Consider the following 18928-nt stretch of genomic DNA (forward strand, 5'->3'; position numbering starts at 1 on the left):
GTGCAGTGTGAATATTCTAATAAACATATCCTCTTGTGTTATAAGTTTATTTTTTAGTAAACAGTAATATTAGTTATATTTAGTACTGAGTAATATTAATTAACTACATATACTTACTGTATGGTTAGGGTTAGGATTAGTGTTTGGAAATTGCAGAAATTGCAACAAATTGTTGCAATTGGAAATTGTTAGAAATTGCAACAAAATTAAAATAGAAATATAAACTTTTGAACTGCGGGTTTCGTCTGGTCAGAGGAGAACTGGCCCCCCGACTGAGCCTGGTTTCTCCCAAGGTTTTTTTTTCTCCATTCTGTCACAGAGGGAGTTTTGGTTCCTTGCCGCTGTCGCCTCTGGCTTGCTCAGTTGGGGACACTTAATTTCTAGCGATTATCGCCGATTTGATTGCAAAGATTCTATTTAAACTAAACTGAGCTAGACAATGACATCTCTGAATTCAATAATGAAATGTCTTTAACAGAGAATAGAGTGTTTAATCTTATCATTATACATTACTGACACTATCCTCCAATTTGATACTGTTAAGTGCTTTGACACAATCTGTATTGTAAAAGCGCTATATAAATAAAGGTGACTTGACTTGACTTGACTTTGGCTTAGGATTACTTGCATGTAATTATGCATAATGTATAGTTATTATAATAGTAAGTGCATCTAACGTGTAACAAGGACACTTTAAAATAAAGTGTTACTTTAAACACTTTTTTTTTTAAATATCTCGTTCATATCTACATGATAAAACATAAATACCAACAACAAAATACTGCAAAGGCACAAAAAGTGAAATGTTAACTTTACTGTAGTAGATATGAATTTACCTGTAAAAAAGTGGATGCTTTATTCTAATGATTTTCCATCTCAAAACACTCATAAAACTTTCACAGTCAAGGTCTTTCAATCTTAGACAGATAAGCAAATGTTTCTCCAGTCTGTGAGCATCAAATACATTTACATTTACATTTATGCATTTAGCAGACGCTTTTATCCAAAGCGACTTACATTGCATTCAAGTTACAGTTTTTACATTTTATCAGCTCTTGCTTTCCCTGGGAATCGAACCCATGATCTTGGCGTTGCTAGCGCCATGCTCTACTATTTGAGCTACAGGAAAGCCTGTGTAATAAATGTGTGTAAATCACTTTCCATGCTTTCCACTTTCCATGCTAGATTCAGACCATTATCAATCAGAGAAGGAGAGATGTGCAAGACATGATTTTTAGTTACTGGTCATTATTCTCAGCATACTGACTTCCTTTGATTTAGATTTCAAAATGCCACAGTCAGTGATACCTAAAATCATGATATCTCCTCTTGTTGAGGAGAGATGAGCTGTTCATTTTCTAAGCGATCAGACTTGTGATTTTCTGGTAAATGGATGAAAAAATCCCATAAACCTCCAAAATTCTCAAAACCTACAATTAAGGAGAGACTTGAACCATAAAACCTAATTTCAGTAAGCAACCACCAAGAATACGATAATAAGATGTTTTTATATGGTCTCTGAAGTTCAACACTGGTAGAATAGGTTAGATGATTTCAGTTTGGTGTATATAGTTTAAACTCTTAATTTTAATGAATCAGAAGACTGATTTGTTTACATGATCACTTTAAAATCACATGGACATCTCTGTGTGGCATTATTTATGTTTTCGTAAAAATAGAAAACTTACCCTAATACGAAATCGTATTTATCATTTAGCTTAACATTTACATATCATTTAGCATAACTTGGCTGAAATGATGGTTTCTCTGAATGAAAACAAACAAAAAATGTATGCACACATCTGTCAAATAATTATGGCAATGTATATTGGAAATCTTCAAAATGCTAAAAAATGAGATGTATTTTTTTATCTATATTGCTCAGCCCTATTGTGAACAAACCAAGTCAGTGAAGGTGACACCATGCTAATGAAAAACAGATCAATCCCTCACTTGTCCTTCCTCGTCCTCTTTAAAAGGGGCATCACGTATTACACTGGCAGGTGTGGCTACACCCCCATCTCGTGTGTGTGTGTGTGTGTGTGGGTGTGTGGGTGTTTGTGTGGCTAGGACTGTTTGATTTTCACCATGGCTTCCAAAATCTGTTTTTGGGCAGGGATCTGTCACACCTCTGTTAGCAGGTGGATCAGTGGACCGGCGGTAGGGATCAGGGAACACAGCCATGAATGCATCTGCGTGAGGATTTAGGCAGCCGGGGAGTTTGCTGGCCTCTCATGCTTTAAGTTGGGACCTCCTGCGATTCGTCCCATTTGATGACCTTGGGTGCTGATTTGCCGCCAGGGTCAACACTACAAAGGCCAGCTTAGGCATTCAATAAGAGCCTTTTATTTGGCTGGTGACCCTAGAGCCGCCATCTCCATCTGGTGGTGTGATTAAAGCCTTCTGATGAGGGGCGGGCAGCTTTCTTCATGTCAGCTTCATCAATAATTCGTAAGCGTGGAGAGCTGACCTGTAAATAACGGCAAACCTTCAACTTTATAGTTGTAAACCATCCACTTTGAGCAGAAAACACTGACTGCTGCACAACACCATCTATCATTGTCCTTCAGCTGGAGAAGGAGAAAAGAGCTGAGACTCCAGAGTGATCACTCAATACTGATCAAGCTCGTGTTGACATGTGGCCTTTGTGCCATCATGCATTGGTTTGTCTAGCACTTCATTCGTGTCTTTTTGGTGATAGGTGGAGGATGGTCTGAGCTGCAAATGGAACGCCCACAGATTGGCTTTTCACAGACCGTCTGCTGCATATCGCACACAATAAATGCAAGAACTTGCAAGCTGCAACTGACTGACCAATAATCATGTTTTAGACTTTGTGAACTTCAGTGTATGTAGTGAATACAAAGCATATCCAATATTACTATACAGGTCTCAGGATTGATCAGTTGCAGCATTCAAACAGTCATATCTCTGAATAATGACCAATTTACAATTTATCATAAACTGACATTCCAAGAATCCTCTGAGTGACAGCTCATATTTGATGGTTTTTCAACTAAATGATGTTTCTTTTTAGTTTTTTTTCTTATTATTACTGCAAATTAGGGCTTTATGTTAAATTATATTGTATTTCCAAATCCTTAAGACTTCCATGCATATTCAGAGAACAGTCCTTCCCTCATCCTTTTTTACCTATCCATTTCAAGTGCCCTTATTATGGGTAATGAAATGTCCATATTTTGGTTTTGGGAGTCCCCAACAACAGGTTGACATGCATGCAAGGTCAAAAAACACTTTCATTGTCTTATAATATGCATTTATTACCTTACTTGCTCAACGACTCCCAAATGATTCATTCAACGATTCATTTTTCCAAACATTTATTTATTTATTAATTTACTTTTTTTTTTTTTTTTTTAAACAGTCGCTCTCTGAAACATTATATTTATTTATTTGGGAAGTAGCTATGTACGGTATAATTAGCTGCTCATTATTGCAAAACAAACATTTATCGTGAGGTTCATGGAGATCACCATGGGTTTATTTTGTGATAACTAGCTCATTGTGCATTATGCCTTACTAACTGTTCTTGGTCAAATAAAGCTGCTATATAGACCACACCTCATGCCAACTGTCAAAAGTCGGTCTGTAAAACACAAGGTTGAATATTTCTGTTCAAGGGTGATGTTAAAGTCAGGGTGGCCAGTGGCATTGTGGATGTGTTTTAAAGCGCTCTAGAGCCAGAGATCTCTCCACAGCTCTACACTGCCGGTCTGTGGCAGTCTCTTCCTGTGTCACCGACTTTCCCAGCCATACTGAGAGGAAAAGAATGAGAAAAACTGGAGGATGGGGGGAAAACGGCATAACTTTCATCTCTGCAGAAGAAAGAAAAATAGAATCACCAAATCCATCCACATGCCTGGCTGGTCTAAATCTGATTTTCTGCTATTAAGCTCCATTTCCCTCTCTCGATCTGCCACTCCGAGGTGATGGGGAGGTGTCTTTGATCATATTCTCCCACTGTTTTGCTCTCTGTAATCCATGACCAAAAATAATGGGATTTGGTGTATCTCCAAATGGCAGAGAAACCGGTTGACAGAAATTAATAAGTTTGCAGGGACAAAAAGTGAAGACAAACAATGACAACAACATCCCCAAAACGCCACCATCTTCCGTCAGGAGTGAAAGAGAGAGAGAAAATATGAATCATAATGTTAAACAGAGACTAAAAATGGTGGTGACACATTAACAAAAAATAAATAAAGTTAAAAAGAGGCAAGATCCAAACTTTGGGCAGAATGACAGCTGACAGGCGCGCCGTGGGGGAGCTGGGTGTATTGATGTGTCTTTGAAGTGAGCGTGTGTTTACCACGTTCTCCAAGACAGCAGCAGCCATGTTCTCGGGGCCTGATTCGCTCTAATCCCTCCTGTCACTGCTCAATGGAAATCTTGTACCGATGCCACATCCTTCTTAGTCAACAGGTGCATTTCATTATGCAATGTGTACATGCAATAATCTTGACCGGTTTCCTGCCAGTTTCTTAACTGAGCGAAAGCTTTTATGTGCAACAGACTCATAGTACATAGTATTTGTGCAAAGGCACTTTTGCTTTATCAGTGTGCTGTTGCTCGATTGTGTTCATATGCTTACGCAAACTGTCCCATTTGTTTCAATGTGATAATTTACGCTAAAATGTTTCAAGAAATGCACTTTTGGTCTGGGTTAAATAGAATTGAAAGGGGTCTTGAACTGAGAAATCAAAATTCCCTTAATCTTTTGACTATAAAACTATAAAAGGTACTATAAAAACATCCTGTAAGTTTCAGAACTCAAAACTTTCTCGTTAGCTTAAAAACAGCTTATATTGAAGGCAGTCTGTCAAAACGACAGCTTGTGGAATATACGACTCTATGACGTAATAGTGTGGATAAGCACCGCCTCCACTAACAAGATCAATGCCTGCTTCTACATCACTGCCTGTTTAGCCCCGCCTACCGATTCTACATCACTGCCTGTTTAGCCCCACCCACCGATTTTACATCACTGCCTGTTTAGCCCCACCCACTGATTCGTGCATGTCATGTTAATAAAGAGAGAGGTGAACGCGCAGATCTATGCAGAAACCAAAGGATAAAGATGGCTTTGAAGACAACAAGATGCTGTGCAGTGCCAAGTTGTGGAAAAACTGTCTTTGCATTGCCTTCATTCTGATCCTAACATTAGGAAAGAGTGAATGAACTTTATTTTTAATGAAGATCCAGACCGCGTCAGTAAGAACTCGGTCCTTTGTTCACTTCATTTTCTTGTGGATTTGTTTACAAACAAGGCACAATTCGACGAGGGATTTTCAGAAAGATTGAAACTAAAAGATGATGCTGTGCGACTGTACTGGATCCAACAGTCATGTCGCAACACACAAGTAATAACTAAATAACTGTTTTTATTATGTGATCACTATTGCTTTGTCTCTTTTTAAAGATCGTTTGATATATTTATGCATTTTTAACCTAAATCACAGCAGCGTCCATCAGTGAAGGATGTAGGCTGTCAAACATACACAACTATTAGCCAATCATAGCAGTGGGCGTTTACTTCCGAGTCTACAATCCGCCACACATATTTAAACAGATTGTTCTGATGAAGAGGGTCAAAAACAGGACAGAAAATAGCCTATTACTTCTAAATTATTAGGCTTTTTGATGTAAAAATCTTGAAAACATTATAAGTGGACATCAGAGAACTGTATAAAATAAAGAACAAAGGAAGTTTATGACCCCTTTAAGCTAACAAGTTAACATATAGGTATGTCAGTGGGACAACATACAATTTTCGCCCCATATATTTCCATTTAAAATGTTTGTTCATACAAAATTATTTTCTTTGGTTACCAACAGAATCTGTGGTATCACGATTACCATAGAAAACAAATCAGACTCACCCTTTGGTTCGTTTGAGAGAATCATTTGAAACTTAAGGATTTAAACTATTAACGAAAGAGACAATAAGACCAAAGTAATGACTGAAAACAGTCCGGATCATCTTGGCAGGCATTCTGGTATAGCGGTCTTTCAGATATGCCACATCTCTGTAATACTAGCTAGCAGTGAAAGCTTCTGGGAGGATGTTTGTGGATGGTGAGCAAACACTGTGTAAACAGAAGGCAGGTGAAACATTCTGACAACTTCCACCTGGATCATTCACAAATACACTCCATATGTATTTACATTCTCTTCAGCTAGCGTAAAGTTGGTTGCTTTCGCCACACATGGGTCTTCGATTTGCCTCCTGTTACGCTTAAGAGGAACGGCACAGAAAAGCACGTGCTGCCTTTTCAAAGCAATTTCTCTCACAGTACCACTACCTCTGTCTTCCACTTTTCTCTTGTTCTTTGTCACAGTGAGGAAACAAAAATAACCGCATCAGTTGTATGCCGCACATCTTGTTACCATGGTGATCTCATGCATGTACAGAGACCATGTAGCAGGAAGCAGATGCAATGGCAGTACAGAATTACATTTGTGTGAGAGAAAGAATATAACAATAAGAACACAGAAGTAGAGTCCAATGATTTCTGTGATGTGGAAAGCACGGATGGAATCACAGAATCCAGATGTGAAAACGGTATAACTGTATAATGTGGAATAAATGTAAATGTAAATGTAAATGGAATGTCAGAGAATGTGGCAACATCTGATTGAATAAACCAAAAGTAGGGCTGTAAACTTAATCAAATCGCAATATATTAATATTAAACGGCAAAGAACTGCTGTCTAAACATGAAGACTGCATGTTCTGCATGACTTGTCTACTACACATGTTTGTGTTTGTTTCCACATAATCTCAATGTCACTTCACAGCATTTAACCATTTCATTTGATAAAACTATCATCAGATACACAGGGAAACTCAAGGACTTCACTATAACCTGCCAAAATAAAAGTTTGGTTTAACGTGAAGAAATTGTGACAGAAATATATTACTATTATACAATACTTTTTTTCAAAGTAATATTTATTTATTTAAAAAATTTAAATAAAATCACAAATTTTTTTGTCTCTGTTTTAATTTAAACAGTACACCTCTGTTGTGTAGCCAAAAATAAAAGGAATTATTCAAATTAGTATTGAACTGTTTCATAAATTCAATTGATTTTACATAAAATGTAATTTAACCATTAAAACAAAATGGTTAAAATGGAAAACACAATAATTGGGATAATGTGAGGGTGAGTAAAGGACTGAACTATTGTTTTGAATGCAATAGAACATGGCCACAGTGTAGCAATTCATGAGAGGTGCCACAGGTCTATGCTCTGAGGCCATTCTCATGTCAAATCTATGCCACTGGGTTCGGTCTGACAGCTCCAGTCCATCAGGGTGTTAGGCTGGTGCCTTTTATCAGGGCAATCCCTTGAGGCTTTGGCTTTGGGGCAAACAGAAAACAGAAAACAGAAAAGGGAACCAGACACATCCATTTCAGCACCTCCAGCTACAGCTGAAATGGCCAATCCCTTTGATGTTAAACTCTGAAGTTGCATCATCTAAGAAACACTGATCACTCAAGAAGTGTAGAAATACTCAAGGAATAAGATAAAGCAATATAAATCAGGAATATGTCTGTAAACAAAACACAATTAGAAGGAACATGACAAACTGTCATCCGGATAAACAGAGCCAAATCCTCCTTCAAACTATTCCTGCTCATTTAGCGCTGGCAGATGAAACATGCTCAAGAGTACATGCTAGAGCTACCTGTATATCTCCATCCCTGCCTATCCTGACGGTGTTAACAAGTGGGTTGATCCGATGGCTATGAGGGCGTGTGGGAGAAGATGAATAGAAACCAAAAAGAGTGATGAGTCCTAAGAAAGGCTGTTCTTTCAACAGGGATTCATTATACACACTGCTTTTTTAAGGAAAACTGCCCCTCTTCAGGGTGAATGCCCCTATGATACTATATAAACAGCCTTCATATGCCATTTTACTTTGGATGGGAATGCTAAAAGAAACTGAAATCTTGTTGTTCGGGCTGGTGCATGAAATCTGCAAGTTGGTGATTAGCCGTGGACATAATAATGTTGCTAAATAGCTTATGATTTTCAGTGTTTTATTGAGGATTTTTTTGCAGAGACAACCTAATGCCTGTTCTAGTGGAGAATGCACTAAGAATAAATTTGACCCACTGCGCATTGTTCATTTGAATATATCTGTGTTTTGATGACTATAAGAATTCAGTAGATATGGTAAAAGTGTAAGCATTTCAATGCTCACAATTTATATGGTGCAACTGCTATGATGTATGCAAGTATTCTGTACCAGCAATGTTATAACTGCCATAGACAAACAGCAAAGGTATTTTGGAACCTGGCTCATTCTATAAAGAGCCTCATTTACATAGAAATGGTGATGATATTGCCTTAATTTAATTAAATATGCATGTCACAGCATTATACCAGTGCATCTAGTGTTTGTGCTGACATAAAGTGGCTGTAGTGATTTTGTACCTGCTAATCTTTGTGTATAATCTAGATTTATTTACATTTTGCCTTTTTTCAGTTTCTCAAACTATGAGTTAATATTCACATATATGGCACGAGGTATTATAACAAAAACACATTCGCCCTTTGTACCCAATAGAACTGTATGCAGTGATTAAAAAGGGGCGCTGATCTAAAAATCAGCTTTGAACTTAATAAGTTTTCTGACTGGCAGATTTTGTTGAGGAATCTGCAGTAAAAAAAGAGAGGACATGAAAAGGCCTGAATCCATAGGAATTCAGGACAGGAAGCCATGATTTGTATAGCCGTTACTCCAAAGCTAAAGAAGAAGAAAGTACAAAGAACATCTGAGCATCAGAGGCACTGGCTGTGAGCTGCAGAGAGAAGTCAGGTTTATCTGGAGGAACAAGGCTCCCAGGGTTCTCTGTGGTGGATGGAGATTGGGTACTGGTGTCTGTGCGCGCACACGCGCACACACTCGCCACAGCCAGATAAACCTCTGTTGTTAACAGAGACTGGAATAAATTCACTTTCATCTTCCTTTCTTTTCGCTAAGCGTCTGACGTTGGAACAATCTAACACATGATCTTATCGCTTCTGATATTCTGTTTCTTATTATTTTATTCCACAAGCTCCTCTTCAAAAAGCCTGTGTCTTTCATGAAAACCCATTCATGGATTTAATGGATTTCTCTATCCTTTTTCTCTGGGATCTGTCTTCAAACCCTGGCTGGCCATTTCAGGAGCGGCTGACTGCCGAGGACAGCGTTTCTCTCGCCATCAAAAGAATAAGAAATTTCAGCTTAGAAACATGCCAAGTCACTACAAATCTAAAAGCCTAAAAACTTCCAAATGAAAATAGCTAAACTTTTCCCTCTGAAACATACAAAAAAAGAAGCTCTGACGCAGTTTGGGAGAGATAACCTACCAGGCTAAATGCACAAATGAAATCATTAGCTGCATTTAAAGCTTTCTGGCTAAAAATCTGTGAAACCAGTAGGATTTATCTTAGGACCGTTTCCACTATCATGCAACAAGGAGAAACTAGTTTTTACATTTTCTGAAGAGAATGTCAATGCAGTTGTGCTTTCTTGTATTCACAATGCTAGGATGCTAAGGTGTTTTGCGTGGTTGCCTACTAGCCTAAACCAAAAGAGCCTTCTATTTCTTTTGACCAACTATCACATCAAAAAGCTATGCACTTCAAAGGCAGGGGCCTTATGGGATTTTTCTGACCATTTTTTTGTCCATCAGATAAAAATCATATGTCTGATAGCATAAATAAAAAAAAAAAACATTTATATTTGTAGCACAAATGGCCCCAAAAGTTTAGTATAGGGTTAAATATGAGTAATAGTGATTGACCACGGATGACTCATGTACTGGACTGCAATGGTGAGCTATGAAACAGTGGCAAAATGAGACGTATGTATATGTGTGTGAGTCAGATGTTTTGTTAATCCTCGGAGGATAAAACAGCTTTACTCTGGAGGAATGAGTCTGGTGTTGCGCCTCTGGCCAGAGAGAGATCAGAGAGCCGGTTTACCTCCTTTACCTTGCACTATAATAGCCTGGTCACTCTCACAGGCCAGCGTATCTCATCATCTTTCTCATTATGCCATAATTATCTACATCTGTATTAGTAATCATGACACTACTTACCTCACAAGACATGCCTTACGCAGAATACATATAGCATCCATTTGTTGTTTTTCTCTTTATGACTAACCTGCATCGCTCAGTGAGAAATGCCTTAAAGGGACAGTTCTCCCAAAAATGAAAATTGTCATCATTTACTCATCTTCAAGTTTCAAACCTGTATGACTTTCTGCCTTTCATGAAACACAAAAGGAGATGTTTAACTGTCACTCCACTTATGTATTCCACTAAAGAATGTAAGTGGGTTTGGAAGAAGATTGAGAGTGTAAAAAAAAAATATATATATATCCCTGAATACCTCACACGTATGTTTTCTTGCTACATCTGAATGATAATTTTCAGAATACGTGATAGTGTTCTCACCAACACACCAACACCACTATGTGGCAAATTCTGTCGGTTAATAACTGTTTCCTTTGAGACACAAAGTGCCTTCTTCAATGGGCCATTATGGTCTTAGTACTCTAGCTAAATTCTCCACTGGACTGCACTGACATCTTAGGTTGTTTTTCGTCTTTTTCTGCAATCACAACTTGACTGATTTTAAAAATTATATATTGAATTTTTAAAAGTGGGCTAAACTGGAAATTTGAGAGGTTGAAGAAGCATTGCAGTGCTCAGGAATGGTTTTTAAACAAAACGCAGAGCAGAATACCTCCTCCGCCATGTTGCCATAAAATAAATCAGTTGGCATGGCAACTTGCTACTGTAAACAAAAACTTGCAATGTTTGCCCCGCCTCTGTGGTCTTCTGATTGGCCCACTGTTTTGGAACTGACATTGACGAGCGGCGCTGTTCATGGAAATTCTTTTAACTCGACACAGCTTCTTAAAAATGCAGTGCTCATGTGCGAGACACGTAAGGGATAATCAACGGCTAGCTGTGCATTAAACGATTTGAATGCATGACGTGGAGGCAAAGAACCACCCGACGCGCAGCCTCCGCGAAGTGCATTCAAATCGTTTAATGCACAGCTAGCCGTTGATTATCCCGTTTATGCCATGGTCATTTGCCAGCATTCACATATTAAAGATGTTAATAATATTTGCGCTGCATTATTTGACCGGAACGATAAAAATGACAGTTATTTTCGTCTGTATTACTATTCAACTGCAACTGTATGTTACTATGGTCACCAATGTTTATAGGAAGCACATTAATATAGAACGTGATTAAACTGACCTGGAACTACCTGTGCAGTTAAACGAATTTAATCAACACCTGCCAGCCAATCAGAATCGAGTATTCAGACAGACCATGGCATAATGCAAAACACACGAGCGCAACGGTCATACACATTCATCCAGTGCATGTTTACAAAGAAAAACAATGGAAAAGTTGTGCATTGGAATGGAAAAAACGCATTTTGTGTGAACAGCCCCTAAGCAAGCTTTATTTTCTGGTGGTGGTGGTTGAGGAGAGACCCCCCCCCCCCACATGATTGTAAAGCGCTTTGGGTGTATTGCAATACACATGAAAGCGCTATATAAATGCCTCATTCATTCATTCATTCATTCTAAACTTAACAAGTCTTATTTTTCATCAAATGATGAATGTGTTAACTGAATAAAATGTAACAGTGTTAAAACATGATAACACATTAACTTTGGCAGCTCTAGTTTGAAGTGTATCAATCAGTCTCAGAGACAGACTTTGTTGAAGTCTCTTCAGAGGAAGTTTTCAGCCGCAGGTCAGGATGAGTATCAGATGAGGGGTGGCAGAAACAGTGACTGATTTTGTAAACAAGCCTTACGTGTCAGCCTGAGAGTGGAAAAGCGAGGCGGAATTCTCTTCAGATGGGATTTATGTGCAGCAATGTACTCACATATGGTTCCAAAATGTAGGCCCAGGATTTATGAAGAGGCCAAATGGCACGCTAATGTGCCGCAGATGTCCTGGGGGAGGGTGCAGTCAGCAGCGGTGCATGAGTTTAATGAAAACTAATCGCTTTGATGGGCCTAATCAGGATTACCCTCTGATCAATACCACCTTTAGCCGGTTCCTGGCCAACCTGTGCTGGATTACAGCCGCTTTCCAGCCCTCGTTTCTGCGGCTGGAATCAAGAGCTTTAAAAACAGAAAGGATGCAGGATTTCCGGTATAGTCGCCCAAGTCTGCTTGCTCAACCTTGATGGAGCCGGGGCAAAGAGGGGCTAATGTGTTTAATTAAATACTAAGTGATCTATTCCCTCAGCGCTGGAGTTCAAGCCAACACAGCCCATCAATGAACATGTACGAATGCGTTTGTGTACACTGTACGCAACACGTGTGATTATGTGAGAAGCTAGTCTTGTGTATTCATACATCTGTTTATAAGTTTAACTTTATTTGTTGCATGCTCAACAGGTGCATGTGATTAATTAATTTATTTTTCTCCAGAAACTGAGTCTGATCATATACAAGCAATCCTGGCTTTTGGAAATTGATTGTGGAAAGTGTGAAGTGTGATCTTAACACGGAGTAATTTACATAGACATATCACTCATACTGGAGAGTTCTATAAACACCTAAAAATAGTCCACGCTGTATATTCATAGTCTTCTGAAATAATTTTCTCAAAATCTTCTCTACCATCATTCTCATGTCTCAGTATTTGAACTGAATGAGATTTGTCTTGGAATATATGACCCAAATAAGAATTTTCACCGTATATGGCCATCTGAATAAGTAAGTAACAGCCTGCCACGTTTGTTCTGACCAACTGAGGAAAAAAGCATTACAATAAATCGCGCTACCGATGGTAATTAAATCTTACGATCGGTTAGCTCATATCACATCTAAACGTGCAAATTATAATTATTGTTATACTTTATTCTCAAATTATTAATGTTAACAACATCAGCATTGCGTGACAATGAGTATAGTGTGTATTAGCGTGTAGATTTACATTTCTCTACAGTCTAATATCTAATTGTCATACCATTCAGATTTCATATTAAGAAATTCTTTTAACATAAAAAGCAAACTATGCTCCCTTCGAACTGGTTGTCTTTAAAATACAAATCTTGTGTAAACTCAGGCTATCTCTAATCAGAAGCACATTTAAAACTGGAATATAATTTAATTTCATTCACATGTGTTTCATAAACACATAATCCTTTCTGGATTACAATCCGCCATCAAAATGATACATTTAATTATTCTAGATGCTATGAGAACAGGCTATAAATGATTCGCCAAATGCAGGATCCTCACATGCGATAGCCTAGTAGCCGGGACAACTTCTTTATGTTTACAGACGTGACATAATGACGCAGTGACATGCTCGAATTTCCCGCGAAAACCTACCCGTACCACTCAAATTAGAAAACATTATTATAAGTTAACTGTTGTGAATTGGGCTAAAGTAAGATGATAGTTTTGAACACTGGCTGGTTATGTACTTGCTCAAATATTGATTTTGTATAATTTTTTAAAAAAAGTTACGGACTGCAGCTTTAACTAGTTGCTTATTAGCATGCATATTACTAGAATATTAGCCATTTATTAGTGCAAATAAAGCACATATTAATGCCTTATTCCACATGACCTTATTCTACATCCCTAATCCTACCCAATACCTAAACTTAACAGCTACCTTACTAACTATTAATAAGCAACAAATCAGGAATTTATTGAGGGAAAAGTCATAGTTAATAGTGAATAAGTGTTCCCTATTATAAAGTCTTACCAAATCTTCCATATCACATGAAACTGAAACCGTGTGACCAACAGAAGATCAATAAAAACATACATTTAAAACTACAGTGCTGGAAGATTTATTCTTATTTGTTATGAGTTGAATTTAAGTTTTTCAATCATATCACAACCGTTGCAACCATAGAAATATATAGATGTTGGTTTGTGTTTTTAAAATGTATTAGCTCAATATTACAGGTTTTTAAACTAAAGTCCCTTTTAAATGCCTTTTTAGCTAAAGGCTTTGTCAGCAACGTGCTCTCGAGTGTTCACAGACATTGCAATATGGTGGACGGCTTACATATAGCGGCCCATAGAAACTAATAGGGCATCTACTTATTATGCATATCTATGGTTGCTTAAAGTCTAGTATGATCATAACATAGCAACATGCTAAAATCAGAAACATGGGATTCGTAAATATTAATGCACAGACACTACATTAGCTCATGGCAATACATCTACATGTTCATCATGTTGGAAAGGCCAATATCCTTTAATTAACACATACTGTAACAGTGATTTGACAAATCCTGTCTTTTCCAACTGATTTTCACAGGATTTATTCTGCTATAAACATCTGATAATCCCGTATATTTGAGATAATATCAAAAGAAATGAATTGGTAGTGCCAGAAATAAATTATGCCCGTCCCACAATTCCTGTGACTTCCCTTTTTTGTAGTAAACTCCAAATACAGTTTTCTACGATATGAATGTGTCATGACAAACGTTGGGAAGATTAGCACCCAGACAGCTTTCTGTTTTATTACGCAATGATATGCTTCCAGCCAAAAGCAATTCTATTCAAACAAGCCCTGTTGACCACTCCAAGATGGAGGCATGTATGTATTAATACTTTATATCCATGGTTAGTATCAATTGCAAATGAGTAGTTGTTGAATCTTTATGTGTTAAAGGTCCCCTGAAGTGCCTTGAAACATGCAGCGTTATTCTATGCGGTGACGTAACTTCAACTGAAACAGGAAGACAGGGCGGGATATATCGAGCTGACTCGCGCATGATCCGCTCCGTGCGATCGCGTCTCTGGACCGGAGCCAAAGTCTGGATCAGACTGTGCGCACTGCCGCGGTTCGCGAGACACAACGTGAAACCAAACCGATCTCAGCCGCAGCTTCAGCGTCTATTTATAGTAGAGGTCGACCGATAGTGGATTTTACAGATACCGATAGCTAGGTTGGACCACACTGGCCGATACCGATTAATCAACCAATAGTTTTCAAATTGGATACTGAAAGAAAGCTAGTGCTTTACTATTTAAAAAAAAAAAAAAGCAGTAACAGTACTGAACCATACTTTGTAAATGAATAAAAATATTAATATTATTTACTATATCGATCATTAAAGTTATTTAATAGTTTGCAAATGTTAAAAGAAGAAACTTTAAAATTTAAAATTGTAGCCTATTAGTAGCTAATAGTGAATGTTGAAATGAACACACTATAACAAGGAACGATACTTCTACAGTTTTCATTAATGATACGAATGGACTCTTATAGTTAAGTGTTACCATTTAATTTCAAGTCATGCTTAAAGATAGCCATTTTAAATATCTGCACAAGGCCATAGCATTAAAATTACATACATATGGATATTGTATGTGTACTCACACACTTTATTTGCTCCTATTTTTTAACACTTGATAATTATCTAATCAAAAAAAAAAAACACACACACACACACACACACACACACCAGACGCTTTGCGTTCAAATCAAGTGGCAGTCTAAAACCATTAATTTAATCACCAAACGGACATAAGTTTGCTTCAAAAATGAACAATGTGGCATAAATGAGTTTGAAGTTCGGTGTTTAAAAGAAATCGCGATCTATTACAGCTTTCTATGAAGCATACAGACTTTATTAGAGCCACAGAAAGACAAATGTTTTGCTGATAAATGTACAATAATTTATAGCCTAGGGTGAAGTCATTATGTACATTCACAGCGATTTGGGACAAATATAATGTAATTTAATAGAAAACTATGTGAATGGCGCTCTGTTCCGCGGCAGGATTTTCTGTCGGCTGTATTTAAATGCGTGTCTGGAGTTTCCCGCTCTGTGCAGCGCGCAGTGTCAAGTATCAAAATAAACAACACGTGCTGTCAGCGATTTCCGCCTCTAGAGGCCGCTCTTGTACTGTATAATGCCAGCGGACACTTCTCAGCCAGTCCAGCAACGGTTGCAAACCGGAAAACTATCGGCATGGATTTTTGCCGTTAACCGATAGTTGCGGCAATCAACTATTGGTGCCGATTAATCGGCAAAACCGATGAATCGGTCAACCTCCAATTTATAGTGCAGGGGGCGGGCGCTTCGGATTCTGTAGAGCATCTGATTGGTCAGAAGATTTGATAAGAACCTGAAGTACAAGGTGACGTCAAAAAATTGTTGATCCATTTTGGTGGAAGTGACGAATTGCGAGCTTTGAATGCTTATATCTTCTAAATCTGAATTTTGTCACTGTTTTGGAGCACACTGGCTTATAGATAACCTTAAGACTAACATATTGATACTAACACCCAAAAAACTTTCATTTTGATTTCATGGGGACTTTAAGTGTAAAAGCAACCAAGTTGCTGTCTACAAACGGGGCTTCTTATTTAGACATTAACTCAATAAGGTTTAGAACAAGGCTGATGATGACCGGCCTGTCACAATATACAAATAGTGGGTTGTGCGACCTGAATTGCAACCTAGAATGGCAAAAATACATAGCCTGCATTTCACACCAACCTTCTCTTGGGCCAGCTCTCTTTCAGCCTTGTGGGTTCTTTCCAGGTCCTGCCGCACTTTATCCATCTCGGCCCGCAGACGGTCCAGAGCTGTTTGCTGGTCCTGAGCGGCCCGCTGTCGCTCCTCCTCCCGCAGCACACCCAACTCCGTCAGCTGCTGTTTCCTCTGACTGTGGGCTGCCAACAGCTCCTTCCTCAGAGAATGCACCTGGGCCTCCAGATCAGAGATGGTCTGGTGAGAAACACAAACAACGAAATTTGTAAATCCGTTAAGATGCACCTATAGATGGAACAGATGCTGTGTTTATGGAATACTGAATCTGGGAATTCAACACATTTAGACTGTAAAACAGAAACAAATGCAAAGTGAAAAAAGATGGAAGAGTCCGCATAGAGAGAGAGGATAAGCGAAACTAGCCAAGCAGGACGAGTGGAGCATTTGTGCCCATTCTAGCCAGGAAGAGGAAAACAGACACCACAGCCTCTGATCTCTGAGCCACAAGAGTTCAACATCAAAGCTCGGCATTCCACAAAGGTCAGCGGTTTGATTTAATGAGCAAAATTAGCGCAAATCAAAGGTCAGTTACCCATGGGGATGAGGTACCACTGCCATTTCTCATTTCAGGAAGATGAAAAACCTCATCGAGACCACTTACCAATGAGCTTTTGCATTAACGTGAAAGAGAGTGAAAAAAAGTAGATGGATTACAAAAAAGAGAAGGAATCAGAGGCATTACCACAGGAATTAGCCCTTGACAGACCTGTCAGAGACCTCGTTCTGTGAGTCAAGACCAAGTCTCACACACTGACCAAAGGTTGAAACTTGAGTACAAATGGACAGCTTTATGGAGAATAAGTAGCGATACTCACTGCTAGTAGTAGTAACAGGGCACAACGCAGTTCTAAGCCACCAGACCCTTAACATAAAACTGCATTCACATTGCTCTTCTGTAATTGGATGTATTTCAGTCACACTTTATTTTAAGGTCCAATTCTCACTGTTAACTATGACTTCAAACTCCTAATTGACTGCTTATTAATAGTTAAGTAAGGTAGTTGTTAAGTTTAGGTATGGGATGGATTAAGGGATCTAAAAGAATAAGGTATTAATATGTGCTTTATAAGTACTAATAAACAGGCAATACTAGTAATATGCATGCTAGTTAATAGTGAGAATTGGTCCTTAAAATAAAGTGTTACCAATATTTTTCCAAATAACTCTGAATAATCTAAGTAAAAAAATCAGCAGGAAATAATGACTCAACTGTATCCACTTGGATTTGATAGGATTATGAAAAGTGGGCAGTGATTTTTCTTAGTTAATACTGTTTTTTCCCCACCCCTGTTACACTGGTAACGTGAACAGAAAAATGTTAATGAAAGATTATTAAACTGATATTTCTCTCTTAATAATGAGAACTGAATAGGAACATTTATTAATGAAGTATAGAGAATCCAGCTCTCATATTCTCTTTAAACACCATTTGGCACTTTAAATCTTCAAAAAGATATGGTGTACGTCATCAATTAACAGCACAATTGATGCTAACGGCCATATGTATTCCAGCACACCACTTCCATAATAACGATATCAAATAATCTGCGCTCCCAAAGCGTTTAACCCTCGCGCAGACGGTGGCGTGTGGTAGAGTCTGGCATGTTGGCAGTCCCTCGTCTGCTCCTCGCGCTCCCAAACATCCCTGGGAGGAGACTGCTAAGTGCATCACGTGGCATGTCTGTCGGAAAAGCATCTGAAGTTGTTTTGCGGCCACTTGGGGAATAGCAGCAAACTTCAAAGCCGTGTCGCACAAACACCCAGATGCCAAGACTGCGCGCGGGTCCAATACGGCCAGAGCGGCGCAGCACCAGCCCACATGCTGCTGCAACGGCACAAAGCTATTAGATCTCGGCTCGGAGGAGCCTTTAATCTATAATTCCCTCTTAAACTGGACTCTGGGAAGAATTTTCTGATGCATCTTTGATGGGATTGGACGTGCTTTTATGAAAAGAAGCTCCGAAACTAGCACAGAAAATGAAAGGCAATAACCACTGAGAATGTCGCATCACGTATGATGTAACTTCAACAGTTCAACAAAAGAATTTAATTAAAACGAAGTCAGAGAGAGAGAGAGAGAGAGAGAGAGAGAGAGGAATGTAGGACAGACTGTGATATATTCTGTTATTTGTGAACATATTCATTAAGAACCAAGAGAAACAAAATACAAAAATGAAAATATGCATACACTGGCCAAAACACACAAAACCTGCAGGGCTTTAACTCTTCAGCAAATTGGACCAGACAGGTTTAAATCATTGTAAGCGGCTACACAAATTCACGTACGGCACGTCCTCAGTGGAACAGTACTTATTGTCAGAATT

General features: G+C 38.5%; 1 protein-coding gene across 5 annotated transcripts in view; it reads right to left on the reverse strand.

The window, feature by feature from the left end:
• The window catches only part of cep112 (centrosomal protein 112), a 178135-nt gene that overhangs the window by 68701 nt on the left and 90506 nt on the right, over window positions 1–18928 (reverse strand). For all 5 annotated transcript variants that reach the window (XM_058770000.1, XM_058769999.1, XM_058770003.1 and 2 more), the window contains one exon: window positions 16551–16781. In XM_058770000.1, coding sequence (XP_058625983.1) covers window positions 16551–16781 — 231 coding nt within the window. The remainder of the gene's footprint in view (window positions 1–16550; window positions 16782–18928) is intronic.

Source organism: Onychostoma macrolepis, chromosome 03 (genome assembly GCF_012432095.1).
Source record: "Onychostoma macrolepis isolate SWU-2019 chromosome 03, ASM1243209v1, whole genome shotgun sequence".
NCBI lineage: Eukaryota > Metazoa > Chordata > Actinopteri > Cypriniformes > Cyprinidae > Onychostoma > Onychostoma macrolepis.